At 30.0% G+C, this 17,780-nt stretch overlaps 1 protein-coding gene across 2 annotated transcripts in view; it reads left to right on the forward strand.

The window, feature by feature from the left end:
- CSMD3 (CUB and Sushi multiple domains 3) overlaps positions 1-17,780 on the forward strand; it is a 1,267,615-nt gene that overhangs the window by 458,861 nt on the left and 790,974 nt on the right. The window contains exon 7 of one of the 2 annotated variants that reach the window (XM_062189471.1): positions 6,274-6,585. The exons of the other annotated variant lie outside the window; for it this stretch is intronic. Coding sequence (XP_062045455.1) covers positions 6,274-6,585 — 312 coding nt within the window. The remainder of the gene's footprint in view (positions 1-6,273; positions 6,586-17,780) is intronic. 2 annotated transcript variants of the gene reach the window in all.

Genomic DNA, 17,780 nt, shown 5'->3' on the forward strand with positions numbered 1-17,780 from the left:
AAAACCTAGGTTTTCAAGTTTTATTGTCAATATTGTGACTTTTTGGAAGACAATTATACCTAGTTTATATAAAAAACCTTCCGTTTATTTTGTGGTGATTTATTCCTGCAAGTAGTGTGTGTGTTGTGTGTGTGTTTGTGTGTGTGCATGTGTGCAAGTATGTGTGTGTTATATTTGCATTAAATGCAATTTTTTTTAAAAAAAGTACATAGTGGAGACTTCCAAAATTGATGAAAAAGGGAGTGATATGATGCCGAAGCATGATTTACACGTTCATTTTAATCTACTGAGTAAAGCAGTAGATGATCATTTGAGAAAGATAGTATCTTCAAGATTCTGGCAATCATCAGTTTAAAAAGGTTTTCTCTAGCATGCTCTTACTCTATTTTTCATACTGAGAAATGAAATGTCTATCATTTCACATTTCTTGTAATAAAACTGTGATGATACTTGTCATGGTTGACCAACATAGTAGTCTCTTGAATGTTCTTTAATGGATTTGACATTTCCATATTTCATTTGGAAAAGGAACTTACCATTGTTTGGCAAGAGTTTATGAACATTTTAAACAGTTTAGGATTAGGATTCTTATCTTGTATGTAAACAACTTGGAATAGTACATAATTTATTTAATACTTGTATTATAGTCATTTATTTACTTGTAGTAAGTACAATTTTAATAGTTGTATCACTAAATTTATTGATAAATCCACAGTTTCACTTGAAACACAAATATTTATTTGCTCATTTTGCATGATATATCAGTAAGACTGCTTATATTTGATAAACAGTAGCAAAAAGTTTGCGTAACTAAATACTGGTTTATATTTAGGGCTTATACATTTAAATAGAAATATACAATATGAAGAATTGCAAATATATTAAGTATGTAAATAAGGTCAGAAATAATTTAAATTTAAATTCTCAGTTTGCGTTTTAACTTAGAATGTACCTATTTAATTAATTAATGAACTTAGAAAATATGTTATTTGAATTGCTATTTTCATATTTTACCATGATGTTTGCATCTCAAAATTATGGATACAAGAGTCAGCATTTTTACATTTCATGTCAGTCTAAGAACCAATTTTTTTTCTTAGTTATGCAGTTTATAGTTAAGGGTTTATGACATTCATTGAATAAGGTATTTTAAGACTACAATCTTATGTAGTTTCAAATAAATTTAGTATTTTAATTTAAAATAAAAGCTTTATAAGACAAATAATCTTTGAAACTAGATTATAAGCTAGGTATTTTTCCAAGATTCACTAAAAATTTGCCTAGATAATTTTATAGACGCTAACAATTGATCAAAGGTAGAACATTTATATTTCTTCTGTATTTTTAAAGGCCATATTCTTTTTCAGTTTACCCATATCTTTAACTTTAGTATTGATAACATATGTACATTCATGAATTTAAACTATTAAATACACATTTTAGGATACAGGAGATAACAGTATTAAAACGCAAGGATAGTTCAGTTGTTTTCTCAACTGTTGTATGTGTAATGAAAGCTGTAACATTTTATCTCTAAAAATCAGTGAATTTGTTTCAATTCAGTCTCTTATATTCAATTAATTTGCAAGTATCCGTATGGCCTAACATATTTTCCTATACATTTTTTGTAGGTAATGTTAAATAAAAGAAGGAAAAAAGGTCAAATTACATATTCTTAAATAAATGTCTTAAGTGATAGATTAAATGAAATTGTCACACTGTAAGATTTAAATTTTGTTTTGTTATTTTCACTTTATATGAATATTTTGCGTTTTACATGTTTTCATGTATAATGTTTGTTACATTTTCTTCATCTCATAAATTTATTATTATTTTGTTAACCTTCAAATGTTTCCTAAGCAACCCCTAAAACTAAAGGAAGGAACAGATTATATAAAACTAATTTATATAAAATAATGTGCCAAACATAATTACTAAAAGTAACTTCTTGAATATGCAATTATCTTTAACATGTACTTGTATCATGTGTATTTTGAGCCATCCACTCATATCTCTAGCAACATATTTCGTTCTTCTATAATGAATTAGAAATAATTACAAAGCTCAAGGTAGCATAAAACTTAAAAACAATGCTTAAATATAAAATGTTACTCAAAAGAAGTTCAAATTCAGTCATGTTATGTGGTTTTATTTGATAGATATTCTAAATTATATATTTATTAAAGGCTTATACTTTTGTCTTGCATTTTTCTTTTGGAGATTTATTTCTAAAAATAAAAAAATGCAAAATTTAATTTTAACTAAAATATATAATAAAATCCAAATTTAAGCTTGTATGTATTATTGTGATATAAACTTGTCAATTTACATATGTAGCATATGTCATTTTTCATTATCATTCTTTAAAGATGACATATAATTTTGATTTATAAAAGCATGTGCATGTATGTAAATCATTTCATTTTATTTTTGTTCTTGTTGTGAAATGTTTTGTTAAATAATATTAATAAAAATATATTTCAGGTGTTTGTTTTTATGTTGTAAATATATTATTTTAAAAACATTTCAAGTAATTTATGACAGAATAGTCTAATTGTGATAAACTTTACCTTGTTTACATGACTTGATTTCAAATGAAGAATGAAATTTTTGAATGTATAATTCATTTTTAAATTTATGTATTTTGAAATATATGCATCTAACTGTACTACCAGAAACAATATTTACATAATTGTGCAGCATACTTCATTTCTTTTTGATAAAGAAAGTAATATATATTTGAATATAGGTTTGGCTATAATATATATTTAATATTGAAGCATTATTATATACAATTCTAAGGCTTTTCTAACAATAGCAACTACCTCATGAATCAGTAATATATGCAAAAATTTTGAATGTTTTCAAACTGTTAAATGATGCCTTATGAAAATTGAAAAATTTGTGTTTCAGACACTGGTGACTTAAAGTGGTACCAATATCAGCAGTCTAGATTGCTTCACATTTTAAATAAAATGGTTGTAAATATATATTATATAAATATATGGTGATAGATTATTTTACTGGCCTATAAAAACCACTGTTATTTTTATAGCTTCACTATTTGTATCAAACCAATCTAACTAAATTTAGATGACCTTCTATTTTCTGCCATTCTGAGATATTTCCATTTTTTGCTCTACAGAAATTTGAACATTCTGTTTAAATCTGTTTCACACTAATAGAATAAACTTTAATATTTGGGAAATGAGACAGAAATCTTGAAGTGATTTTTAATTTTGCAATTAAATCTTCAGTTTCCACACTTTTTCAAAGCAATGTTTTTGAAAGTTAAAACCAACATTATCTGTTTCCTCTTCCTCCTCACTCCCTGCACATTTAGAATGGGTCTTCATCTTTGTCATTGTTTAAAAGGTGACTGCCATGATAAAAAAAAAAAAAAAAACTATAATTATGTTTCATTTTTGAAATTTATCCTGTTTATTATTACTAATATTATTTTTACCCTGTTATTACATCCATTCTTTCATTTATTCTTTCTTTTGATGAATGTTTCTTGACCATCTACAGTGCAGGGTACTGTTAAAGATGGTAAGGATCAGGCAATGAACAGAACATATAAAAATCTCAGCCTTCATGGAACTTGCATTCTAGTTAGGAGAGGATAAAGTATGAAAACAATTTAAAACATAACAACTGATTAGTATAATATCTGTTTATATCAGGTTAGGTTAGGCTATGGCTATTAAAAAAGTGTTTTTCAATGATTTATTTCAACATTAAACCCTATCCTGTATTCAGTTTAAGGATATTGGACGGAATTACCACCACCATTAGTGAGAAGTATTCCTGTAATACTGAAGATTTTTGAAGATTGGGGTTACTAGCAAGTCCTGGGTCAAAACACTACAAAGATCATGTCTAACTCCAAAATTTGGTCTGTAATTATATTTATTCCCTAGTATCTTCAGTAAAATGTGTGTTTGTCTATTTGGCCTGTAGGTCTTGAGTTGTAGAGAATTAATCCAGAATTTTTGACCCAAGAATTGGGTGCCAAAAATTATTGCTCTCAAGAATTAACCCAGAAGCACTGACCCAGATACAAGAGATTATTTGAGATTAACCCTAATGACTCAGTGATGAAATATGATAATTTGACTTATCCTGTTGTGAAAGGTAGGGGTCCTTTGAGAATATTTGAGAGAGAGTATGAATACCATATTTCCCATTATTTTGGTTTATCATTAGCAAAACATGTACTTAGTTTAATGGTTTCTTTGTTTAAATTAAACCCCAAAGGCTGGAAATATGATAAAGTTGCAAAAAGTTTTAAAGTATTAGTTTTTCATCCTGCTTAAATTTGTCTTCTCAAAAATAGAATATTTTATTTAATTGCTAGGATAATAATTTGGACCAATTTTCATTATGATGAGCACATGGGCATCCCAAATACATGATTTATTGTCCCGCATATATTGTATGTTAGTATTATAAGCATAGTTGTTACTTGGTCATGTGATTAAAGAAAACTTTTACCAAATATTAGCTTATGTTACAATATGACACTATTACAAGCCCAAATGCATACCTAACACAAATCTAATAGATCCTAATTTTTATAAAACATTGGCTTGGAAAAATATTCATTAGCAGCTGTATTCATATTGATGCTTAAAATATATTAAGCTATTAAGATAATCTAATAATCGTCATGCCTCATTTAGTTTATGTTAGTCCCCATAACATGTAATCATAACTTAAAACTTTTGACTTTGCACAAAAATTAAAGTAGGATTTGATCACCCATACTGGAAGTATTAGTAGCAGAAAGGTATACATTTTTATAATTTTGCATATGATTGAAGGCCTCCTGTTTGACTTTCTTTTTTTTTAGCTTCAGGCAAGAATCAAAATTAATAATCTTACTAATCACCTGCCCACAACACGAGACAGAAGAAAAACAGGTCATTCTTAAATCATATTTAATCATATCATCACTTTCCTTTTAGAAATACTAAGATTTCCCTATGTATATTATATTCTAAAATAGCTAAACATTGAATATCGAAAAGAAAGGTATATAAAAATATATGCCCCTCATTGACTTTAAAAAAAAATCAAGAGTTTCTTAATCAGAATCTGACTATGATAATATGATTCCCAATAAGTAACTAGCTCCAAAATTCAATGATTTTCCCCAATCAGTATTTTAGCAGTCAAGATCCTTTTAAATACATTTTGATTCAGTTTTACGCTTTCAAAATTACCTTTTTTATTGCATAATAACCATATACTATCAAGTACAACCTTTAAAAAATTTAGGTGAAAGAAAAAATAAAATCCCAACTTGGCATACCAAATACATATTTTTTAAATTATAATGAAACTTTAGTAAGGATAAGAATGTGAATAATATATAAATATATAAAATATAGTGTAGCAGTGTTACACTTACAAACACACATTTACGCATAAATATATTCTCACTGCAATTCATAGAAAAGATATATTGAAATTCCCAACTGTTAGTTAAAGCTTGGGTTGTATGAATAAATGTTAAATGCCGACAGATAGTTAATTTTATCCACTTTTAAACTAGTTTATTTAGTTTAATTCGTTCAAGATTAACCAATCTAATATTTTACTTTGAAATCCTGAAAATATTACATAATTTTAATGAACTAATTTTTCAAACATTTAATATCATGACATTGAATATATTACAATGTTGGCTGCTTTCTGGCAAATAAGGTTAAGATATTTACATGCAATGATTTCAGAGTCTTTTTTTTTTTCATCATTTTGTTTTTATTTTGGCTTTGGTTTTAAAATCTCCTTTCTTTTCTTGTTTGTCTTACAATTGAAAATTTTGATATTCTTCCCAGAAATTATGAAGAGCTATGGCACAGACTGTTCAAAGCATACTTTCGAGAAAAGTGTGGTTACATAGTTACCTATTCCATCAATACCTGTCACTTGCCAGGAATTTATTGCTAAAATTAATCTGTGGATTAAAAGAATAAAAGCAGAAGATTTATTCAGAGCACTATAAAGAGTTTATTCTTTCACTCCTCCCACCAGTGTATTACAGTTAAAACGTGATGTATTTTGTGTATAATGTCTATTCATTGGTTGATTGATATGAAGAAGCCTACAAATTGACTTGCCTCACATTTTAGTAGTGTATTTGTGTTTTGCCTCTTCATGTTGATTATCTTTAAGGTAATAGAAGAGAAAATAATTTATTAAACTTTTCAAAAAAAACAAAATTTAAAAGAAAAAGTTAGCATCTAGTGCTACTGTGTCCCACAGGTTCTTCTACATTGACCCTCACTACCTCCACTGGTGAGTTAGAGGAGCATAACAGGACTGCCACTGGTGCAATTGCTGTTGCTAGCACACCTGCAGATGTTACTGTATCCAGTGTTACAGCTGTCACCATCCATAGACTTTCCGAGGAACAGCGAATGCAAGTTACGAATCTCAGAAATTCAGGTCTGGACCACAACACGTCCAAGGACGGGCTCTCTCCTCATCAAGCAGATACACAAAGTACAAGGAGAAGACCAAGAAATGCTGAACAGATAGAAAGAACTAAAGAGCTTGCAGTTGTTACTCATAGAGGTATTGGATGTTATTTTACTTGTGCCCCTTTAGTTACAGCCAAAGCCATATTTTGATAATGATTCTAATTAGAGAATGAGCTAGAAGAGAGCCAAAATTTATAAAGGGAAAAAAAAAAAAGAATTCAAAGTAGCTGAAAACTATAGATAGTAACAGCCAAATTGGAATAATTTGAAAGCACAGAAATTAAAAATTCAGAGTGGAATGCAAATATTGGAGGGTGGTGGGGGTAAGAGTAGATAGGAAAGAATGTATAAAAAAGGATAGTAAAAACAAGTACTAAATGCCTATTATTGTGCATTAGTTATAATGTTGAGGTAACAGGAAAACAAAGTAGCTAGTCTTTATTAACAATGCGCATATTTCACATAGATAATTCATTTCATATAGTAACTTTCAATGTTTGCATGAAATTTTATATTATACAAATTGTAATTAACAGTTGAAAATTAGATAATTTGGGGGAAATTTAAACATTATGTCTGATGATTGTTTTATGTAGTTTAATCTAAATTACTTGAGCTATTGATTGTATTGAAAGCAGATTTCTCATTTTGAAATTTCAACATACATTGATTGATATTAGGGCTTCAAGATTTAAATATCCCTTAACTTCCTAATTTGTTTTTGAGAGAAAAACTATAAAATACAATCATTTATTGGTAATTTTGTACTGAATTAATATAAGATAACTTTTTTCAAAATTAAGGAATGCAACAAGCTTCTTTTCTGTTTCTAGGTAAGTTTCATAGAGCAGTTTAGGAAAAAAAAATCAATGCTGTATAAAAAATAAAAGAACTTCATTTATATCAATATATGTGTCAGTGGAAACAATAATTAATTGAATGTATTTCAGGTATAAATTATGTTCTGCATTTCCAGCTCATCACCATATATTCTCTAAACTAGCTACAGTTTATGTAGTGTGATTAGGCATTATGATAGAAGTAATGGAAAAACACTGAATGCTTAGAGCATATAAAGAGAAATCAAGACATCTTTACATAAGTTAATTGTAAATAATACAAAAATATCTCATCAGCTCATTCCCATTAGAATTTATATTGAAAATATTTACATTGAATAAGATGCATTCTAAAATGAATTTTAACATATGGTAGTGTTCCTTAAAGAAATAAATCAATATCTTGCTTATCTATTTACTTTCCTATCATGAGTTTTGCTGTTCCTGTGAATGTAGTTATCCTGTTAAGAACTATCATTTGCTTTATTAAGGGGACAGTTCCAAAGATACGGATGGGTGAAATCATAGTAAGATACTGATTAAGAAACAAATTTTTTTTTCACTCTCTGGAAAATTCCATGTGCTAACATTGACAAACATTCTAGGAATTATCTTGTTACTTATCAAATAGGAGAGTAATTTCTGACAAGTTGTTGTAAAAATTAAATGATCATACTTGTCTAACCAAAGTTTGCCATCAGATAGTTTGAAAAGCTCTGAAGATATAAATATATTGTTTTGCAGAACTTGGAACAATAATTCAGATTGAAAAGAGAAAATGTAGTCAAGTATAGATTAAGCAAAGTAATTTAAAGATCATCCTGTATAATTTTTTAAATCTATTTAAGCCAGTTTCAAGCATTCCAGAGTATTTGGTTGGCAGATTTCAAATCAGTATTTGGATTTTCTCAATTATTATCATATTATCAAATATTATCAAATATTATCAAATATTATCAAATATTATCAAATATTATCAAATATTATCAAATATTATCAAATATTATCAAATATTATCAAATATTATCATATTGGCTTTTTGGGAGCCAATATGTGTTTCAACTTTTCCTATATTCTTGCTACAATGGTCCATCTGAATGTAATATTCATTCTATGGTGCCATTTATTCTGAAATAAATATATTTTAATTTTTTATGTTTAAAGTATATGTAAAATGTTATATGGAAAAAATTTTGAATGGTATCTTAATTATTCTCAATGAGTTAAATGTGTTAACTTTTATAAAATCTCTATTTAATTTAAATTGGTTCTTCTGTTTCTTTTTTTTCTGTTTCTTCTTTAATTATCTATTATTATTTCAGTGATCTCAATTGGCTACTTATTTTTAACTCAAATTTTTAACAGCATGGGCAAAAATAAATTGTCCACCTTAAGTTTAAAGGAAATTGTCTATTGGTTAATATGTTTCAAAGCCCTCAAAATATATATTTATTCTCATAGATTAAAAAAGTCAGACTTCAGAGACTTGATTCCTAGCAGGTCCAAATTTCTAAGTTGGAATTGACTGACATCAAAGTAGAATATTTTAAAAAGAGTTAATTCCAGCTCTAACAATATAGCTACAAATTCTTGTTGAGAATCAGGTTCTGTTTTGAAGAAAATAAAGATAAATAATCTATTTCATCTCATTTTAATAGATTGAAATAGATTGGAGAACATAAATAAACTTTTCCATGTGCAGAAGAAAGATTTTGTAAAACTCCTGGCTGATCAGAGTATCAGAGAGATTATTTGGGGGTAAACAGGAAGCAAATCATCTATTTTAAGTTACTTTTTAAAATGAGTCAATAAACATAACTCAAAACAAATTAGTTACTCTAGCTATATCAGAAAATGACTTTTTAGTTCAATGTCTGTATTATATAGTCAGAAGTTGTTTCAAAAATGAAAATCCAATCATATAACCTCACTTTCAAAATTTCCATAGTCTCTGTGTTACTTAGGAATAAAGCCAAGACATGTTCATGACCCACTGGAACTTGCTTGTTCTGGCTTTTGTTCATACTTCCAAAGTCATCTCTTGCAACTTTCATAATAAGTCTACTTTGGGAGGGGGGGAAGTAAACAAAACTCTCTTTTATTTATCAAACATACCATATTCTTTCTGACCTCAAGCCACACTCGTAGACTAGTCCTTCCTTTCAACCAGATCATTCCAATTTGCTTTCCAGGATCTGGCTTAAATTCTAACCTCTCTGAAGGTTATGTCTTCCTCTTATAACCTGTCAGTATAGCCTACATTTTCCCTTCACTTATAATCAATCACTCCTAATGCATTTTCTGTAAATTTTAAGCTCTTTGAAGGAAAAGATAGATGGATCTTATTCATGTTGTATTTCCTAGTAAGTTTCTGATATATTTAAAATATTTGTTATACAAATGAATAAATATTTATAATTCTAATTACTAGAAAATTCATCAATATACTAAAATACTTGAATTCTATTCTTCAATGCAATCAGATATCTACATATTTACATATTAATGATAACTATGTATTAAATTTTGTCACAGTCATAAAAAACAGTATATAAGGGCAAAACTATGATCATGAACCCAGAATAATATATTACTTTTATTAACACGTCAAAATTCACATGTAAATGGATGTAAATTACTTGCTTATATCCCTACTACATTTTTAAAATAAAAGACAATTTATAATTCAGCAGAAGAAAACTATAAAACAAATAAATTTTATATGTCAAGTATTGATGAAATAGATTTTATTTAGCTGAAGTTACAAGCAAAAAGATAACATTCCTATAGTATAGTTTCTCATGATGTCTGCAAGTCCAGATTGTTTTACATTAGTGTTAATGTGAAGATGAAAGATGATGGTGCGTAGAAGTGCCAAACATTTTAACCATTTCCCTGAGTGCAAAGATATAAACCAATTGCCTATCATCCATGCTGAGTTTGGAAGTCAGAGAACTAGGTTAAATCTACACTCTGCCCTTTCTTAGCTTTATGATTTTAAGCAATAAATTCAATTCCCAAAGTCACAACTACTTAATAACTGACAATTCATGCCTCATAGTGTAGTTAAATAATTTAGAATATTGACTTAAGTTTTTGACAAATGCTAATCATTGTTATTTTTGTTATTGTTTGCCAAATGTATCTTAACTCTTTCCATATGCATGGTGTTGAACTGGATAGTAGGGATATAAGTATGAACAATAGAATCTGTGCCATGAAGTAGTCTACATAACTAAAAAAAAAGAATTATTACTAATTTAAAGACTAATATTGCCAGAACAGTATTTTAAAATTTTTATTGAATTAAAATCAGTGAATGACGACCCCTAAATATAAAAGGCAAGGACGGCTGCACAGATGATATTTGAACTAATTCAGAACATATGAATAAAAGTTTGAAAATAGTAAATTTGTTTTACATAGATTATTTGTTACCATAGCATATTTGTTATGTCTATAAACAAAATAAAAGAAGTGTTCAACTATGTCTACAGGGCTATTTAATTAGTATAAGTAAGCATAAAAACACTTAATATTTTAGCTTATAAGTATATAGATGCTAAAATTAGATAATAGCCTTCCATAGTGATATTATAAAAATTATCAGAAGAACTTATTACCATCACTTTCCTTTGAAGTTATTTCTTAGTGTTTATTTAAAAATCTTTGAAAATAATCTCTTAATCTTAGTTATTAAAGCTGTATAGAATAACAATTTAAAATTTGACTTAAAATAGAAGAACCTATGCAATAATATCATTAAACAAAGTTTCTTGTATTATCAGAATTATCTATTTTATAATTACATGGGTCTCTCAGATCCACTAGTAGAGTGCCACTTTTTTTTTGTCAGAGAAAGAGAGAGAGAAAGAAAATGACTGTCACACAGACAGACTGATAGAGAAAGAAGGTTCCTGACTATTGAGTTACCCCTCAAGCATCTACAGTGGCTTAGCCCAGAGGAGGATCCAGGATATCAATTCAGGTCTCCCACAAGAGTGGAAGGAACCCATCTTCTGAAGCCATCACCTGTTGCCTCCCATGGTGTGCATTAGCAGGGAGTTAGAGCAGAAGTAGTCAGAACTCAACCCTAGGCACTGTGGTTTGAGGTATGATTGTTTCAAGCAGCATCTTCATCTTAACTTCTGTGCAAAAAGCCTGCCTAATGAACACCATTATTTAATAGAGGAAACAGTTCTGGCAGAAAGCTATGAAAACTTAGTCAATATTTCTAGATTAGTACTTATTCATTCATTCAAGATTCATTAAAGATCTAATGTATACAGAATGTTCTATTAATAGTGTTTAAAATTATATAGATTTAGGCCGGCGCCGCGGCTCAATAGGCTAATCCTCCACCTTGCAGCGCTGGCACACTGGGTTCTAGTCCTGGTTGGGGCTCCGGATTCTGTCCCGGTTGCCCCTCTTCCAGGCCAGCTCTTTGCTGTGGCCCAGGAGTGCAGTGGAGGATGGCCCAAGTGCTTGGGCCCTGCACCCCAGGAGAAGCACCTGGCTCCTGCCTTTGGATCAGCGCGTGGTGCCGGCCGCAGTGCGCCAGCCGGGGTGGCCATTGGAGGGTGAATCATCAGCAAAGGAAGACCTTTCTCTCTGTCTCTCTCTCTCAATGTCCACTCTGCCTGTAAAAAAAATTATATAGATTTAAATCATATTTGAATATTCTTCCTCAGAAAATTTATTAGTCACATTACACTACTTATGAAATAATAATTGGAAGTGATTTAGTCCATAGTAATTTACCATTGCTTTTCCTAAAAATTGTAGCAAAATAGTAATTCTGTTATTTTCAACATGTAGACAGTTTTGTCAGCTATAAACAGTATTAGTAGTTGGTGTTTTCTTGTATAAAACATGCATATGTTTTTCTGGAAAATTTTCCATAAATATGCGCAGTCATTATTATTCTGTTCTTTCCTGTGGATATTCAGTTGAGATGACTATAACATCTTGTGGAATCAAATGTGTACTATGAGGTTTTTATAGATACTACTGCTATTGTTTTTTTTTTTTTAATTTGACAGGTAGAGTTATAGAAAGAGAGGGAGAGAGAGAGAGAGAGAGAGAGAGAGAGAGAGAAAGGTCTTCCTTCCGTTGGTTCACTCCCCAAATGGCCCCCTAAGCCAGGAGCCAGGTGCTTCTCCTGGTCTCCTGTGCAGGTGCAGGGGCCCAAGCACTTGGGCCATCCTCCACTGCCTTCCCAGGCCACAGCAAAGAGCTGGACTGAATGAGGAACAATTGGGACTAGAACCCGGCGCCCATATGGGATGCCATTGCTGCAGGCAGAGAATTAACCAATTGAGCCACTGCGCTGGCCCCAACTGCTAATGTTTGGATATAGTGTAGTCAATTCTTAAAAGTATATTTAATGCCAATAGTCATATCAATAGAGTTTTGGTTAAGCAAGTAAGTGAGATCATGTTAAACTGAGAATGAATAAGATGTAGACTTTTTCCCCCTCAAAACTAGATCTCAAAAATATTTAGTATAATCATCAGTTTTTAAATAATTATTGTCAACTTTATGAGAAGAATCTCATTAATTTAATGAAGTTAGTATAAAACTATTTCAGGTCAACCATTTTAATCCAAACAAAAGCAGGGATTGATCATATTAATCAGAATTTGTATTTTTTCAAGTAAGCTCATTTGAATATTTACATGGCTAAACAGAAATGAGAAGATACAGACTATCAAATACATATCTAAATTACTTCCATTTTGTTTCAGAAGTTAAACTTCTATGATACATAGCAATTTTGTATCCCAAATTGATTCAACAATATAATACAACTAAAACTGCTGTGTGAAAGTAGCAGTTCTTTGGTGCTGACTGCCTACCCACTGCTAGATTATTTGGTCATCTATAAAACATATCTTGAAATAATTTCAAGTATTTGTGAGCAACTGATGCTATTTTCAAAAATGTTATTAATGCATATATAGAGTTTAAATTTGTAAATTGAAACATGTTTCCATTTTTTTCATTTTCATAAGTTTTGTCACATTGAGAAAATTATTGTATATGGATAGTTACTTAAATATGTTTTATGTGTACTGATGTAGGTTCACCAAATAATCAAGTATCAGAGTTTTATTGAACATTTTAAGCATGTTATAACTTCAAAAGAATAACAGATATGGTCTGCATTTTCAAAGGAAACATATAGAAAGAAAATATTACAGAGAAAAATTATTGCTCAATTGTAAGAGAAATAATTACCACAGAATGAATATACTGTATGAGGTATGATGAGGTACAGTAGTCTTCAAATGTGTAATAGGTTGCTATATGCAAGAGATAATCAAACCTGTATTCTGGCATGGTTTGTAGAACTTATTTACTGTGTGGAAAACCCAGGAAAATACAAAGTAGTTCCTGATAGAGAAGAGTGTTCTGTCATTTAGTTTTGTTCAAATATAGATTGTAGGCTTCAACGAACAGTAAATTCCTAAGTCAATAATAAAACATTGAAACATAGGTTGATAGATGAACAAACTGGGTATTATGAAAGTATTTAACGGCTAGTGCAGTGGCACAGGGAGGTTAAGATGCTGCTTGCAGTGCTGACATCCCATATGGGGATTGGAGTCCTGGCTGTTCTACTTCCGATCCACCTCTCTGCTAAAGGCCTGGGAAAAGCAGGGAAGGTGGCCCAATTCCTTGGGCCCCAGCCACCCATGTGGGAGAACCAGAAGCTCCTGGCTCCTGCAACTTGGCCTAGCCCCAGCCATTGCAACATTTGGGGAATGAACCAGCAGATGGAAGGGAGGATTCATTTTCTCTCTCTCTCTCTCTCTTTCTCTCTTCTTTTATGTCTCTGTATCTCTGATTTTCAAATAAATAAATAATCTTTAAAAAAAAGAAAGCATTTATATATCTAAGAGTGTCTGGATAATTAGATTGATACTGTCCCTTCTAATCCTAAAAGTCCATGGTTCCATCTTTGGTTACTATATACTAATAAAACATTTATCATCACTTTATATTTTCTCTTGGTGTTTAAGCTTTATGTGACCACTCTATAATTATCTAATTTATATCTTATGTAAAAACAAGTATAAAAATGGCCAATATTACCATAAAGGCATTAAGAGACTGGCAGTCTACTTTTACCAGTAAATGTAAACTTTGCACATATGCAGTATATTTCAAACAGGTTATACCCTTTGGTATAAAAATATTTTGTAATATGTACACAGATTTTTCTTAATTTGTATTTGCAACAGTGTTTGTTTTTCTTAATGTTTTATTTAGTTATTTGAGAGGCAGAGAGACTTTCCACCTCCTGCCTACAATGTCTAGAACTGGTTCAGGCCACGTAGGGAGCCAGGCACCCAATCCATGTCTCCGTGTGGGTGGTAGGACACATTTACTTCAGCTATTACCTGCTGCCTCCTAGAAACTACATCACCAAGAATCTGGAGGCCAGAGTGGAGCCAAGACTTAAACCCAGGTACTCTGTGATCTGACATGAGCATCCCCCTAGGGCAGATGCCCACCCTATCACAAAATTTTTGAGATATGCTCAATATACATTTTCCCCTGGGCTCAATGCCTGTGTTTACGCATTAGATTCCAAAAATGTTCCCCATTTTCAGGGCCAAATGAGGCTTCTTATTTAGGCCGTTTTATTCTTGTTTTACCATATTTTATAATATATTTACTCATGCAGTCATTTAATTTCCTTTTTTTACTTTCTTCTTTCATTTTTACTTTCCTTTTTTCTTCTTTTTTTTTTCTCTCTTTTTCTCCTACCCTTCCACTTTCTTTCACAAACACTAACTATATTAACACTTAACCACTTGTTGAGTATGCAGTTTGGAACAAAATTAGTAGACTATATTTCATTGAATTTATATCCAAATGGGGAGAAAGTAATAATGGAGTAATAAACAAGCTGCTTAATGGTAATAAGGGCTGTGCAGAAAATCAGAACAGGCTATGGGATGTATGCTATCTGTAGATGGTTGGAAAATGACTTAAAGTGAGACATAAAAACCTAGAAGGAAATAGACATGCTCTTGGAGCTATATTCTGCCACATTCTGGACATAATCAGAGAACACAGATCAGAGAAAATATCTGGTTATAAAGAGCTGGAGTTTAGAGAAATAGAAAGGCCATTATCTATGGAGTTCTGCGAGCAAGAAGGAGAGCAATGGAGATGAGATGGGAAACAGGCAAGAACTAGACCATTTGGATCTGTGGGCTTGGTAAAGAACATTATCTTAATTTAAACCACTTGTGGGCTTTAACAGGGAAAAGATAGTATCTAGTGTCATTTAAACAAGTCATTTTAGCCAGTTGGAGAAAGAATTTTAAGTAAATTGGACCAAATTAGTAAGATTTACAGAAGTGGAATTAACAATTGCTAGTTATTCAGTGTCCTCTTATTAGACTTCAATGTGGACACAAAAATCATCAAAGTTCATATTCAAATACAGATTGTAATATGATGGAATTGGCATGAAGGCTGAGATTCTGCATTTCTAACTAGTCTCCAGGTTATGTTGACACATTGAGTACCAAGAAATTAGATTAGGATGATTATCATTGAGAGAGAGTAACATATTTCAAATATCCTCCATTCTGTCCATTCCCCATGAAATTTCTTATGCCTTAGATAATCCCAATGTTAACAAAACAGTAAAATCTAACCTTTAATTCCATAACAGTGACTCTGATGATGAGACATTTGTGAGAGGAAGGGTTATTTTAGAGCTGATGGATTTTCTGGGTCAACCTTAATGACAATAATGAATTCTGTCAAACTTTAAGAATGGCAGAATTATTAACATTTAATATGATTTCAGTGGAAGTATCAATGAATGAATAAAAGAATAATGAAATCAATACCAAGGAAAATAGCTCATAATTTTAATATTTATCCTAAATTCTATACTTTGAAGTGGATATTACTTATTAAGTATATCAAATAATAAAAAGAAAAATACACAGACTTCAGTACCACGTTTAAAATCTCTGAGAGAATAACTTATAGATTTAAGGTTAAATATAGTGAAATGGATATAGATATCAAGTGCCAGTTTTCAAATATTCCTTAGTGAATATTTAAGCACTATTTTCTTATTTTATATAAATGATGAAATTAGATGAATGAAGCATTTGTTTTGAAGCATTTTAAGGCATAAATAATAACAAATGAAAGAATTTGTAAATTTTAAAAATTATCTGATTATGTGTGTTTTATAATTATTATTTTATAATTATTTATTAATCATCATTAATTTTTATTTTAGTAATCTAATTAAATTTTATTAATTTTTCATTATATGAATGCAATATTGAATTTTCAGCATATTGAGGTAGGTAGAATTGTATAAATATTGAATTTCCATACTTTCTCAATATTCTGTCTTTTGTTTCTTTCATTATTCTCTTAACTATCCCTAATTATTATTTCATCAAAAAATATTTTGGGCAATGCTGGTATTTTTAGCAATATAAAAATCATATCCTGAAACATACAGATTTATTATTTAAATATGTATTTATTGAATATCATTGTTATTTTCTAATACATTACTGTGTTTCATCACTTTTGTGAAATTGTCAAACCATTGTTATTTGTATTAGTAAATATATTTTTATATTTCTTATTAATTTATATTTTGTTGAATGAGTTGGTTTCAGGAGAAAAAAGAGGAAAAATAAAATGTTATAAGTTATTAATTAGCAGCCTAATATATTTTAAAAGATATTAGATAAATACATTTTGAATGCCTCAGAAGTTGTATGACAAAATTATGAATTCAGAAATGACAAATCTTATAAATAATGATTTTAACATTTTAATCCAATGCTATCCTTTAAGCCATGCTATCCTCTTATTTAGTCTTATGCAGAGATTTCCAGAATTTCTGATTATCCAAAAATTATTTTTTCCTTTGAACAAATCTTAAGGAAACTTACATCTTTTCACATTAACTAGAACCATAATGCCATCACAATGGCTTTCTTTCATAAAAAACTGTTTATTCAGATTTTCAACTACATTGCTATGCTTACCACCAAATTTTAAATTGGCTTGCTGTTTTATTGTTTTCATTGATTTACTATTTCTCATGTTTAATCAAATAGGCCAGAAGGAATGCTATTAATAATATGTATTGAACTGATTAAAAGGGAGGGGTTAACTATAAAGATCAGAGGTGAAAACATCTTTTATGTAGCTGATTTTCCTAAATGGGTACCACAGCTTATTATTGTGCCTATGAATGAGATGGCCACAGTGAATGTGATGTAGGTGACTTTTAAATCTTTTCCCTCGTTAAAATACTTTTGAAGGGGCTAGACTTTCTATTTGTGCTCAAAGCTTATGCCAAAGCAGACTCCTCTGCCTTTTGGAGTAAATGATTCTATGTTAGAGACATTTCATCTTGTTCAAAATTATTTCAGGGCATTTTCAC

This window comes from Lepus europaeus, chromosome 4, assembly GCF_033115175.1.
Source record: "Lepus europaeus isolate LE1 chromosome 4, mLepTim1.pri, whole genome shotgun sequence".
Lineage (NCBI taxonomy): Eukaryota > Metazoa > Chordata > Mammalia > Lagomorpha > Leporidae > Lepus > Lepus europaeus.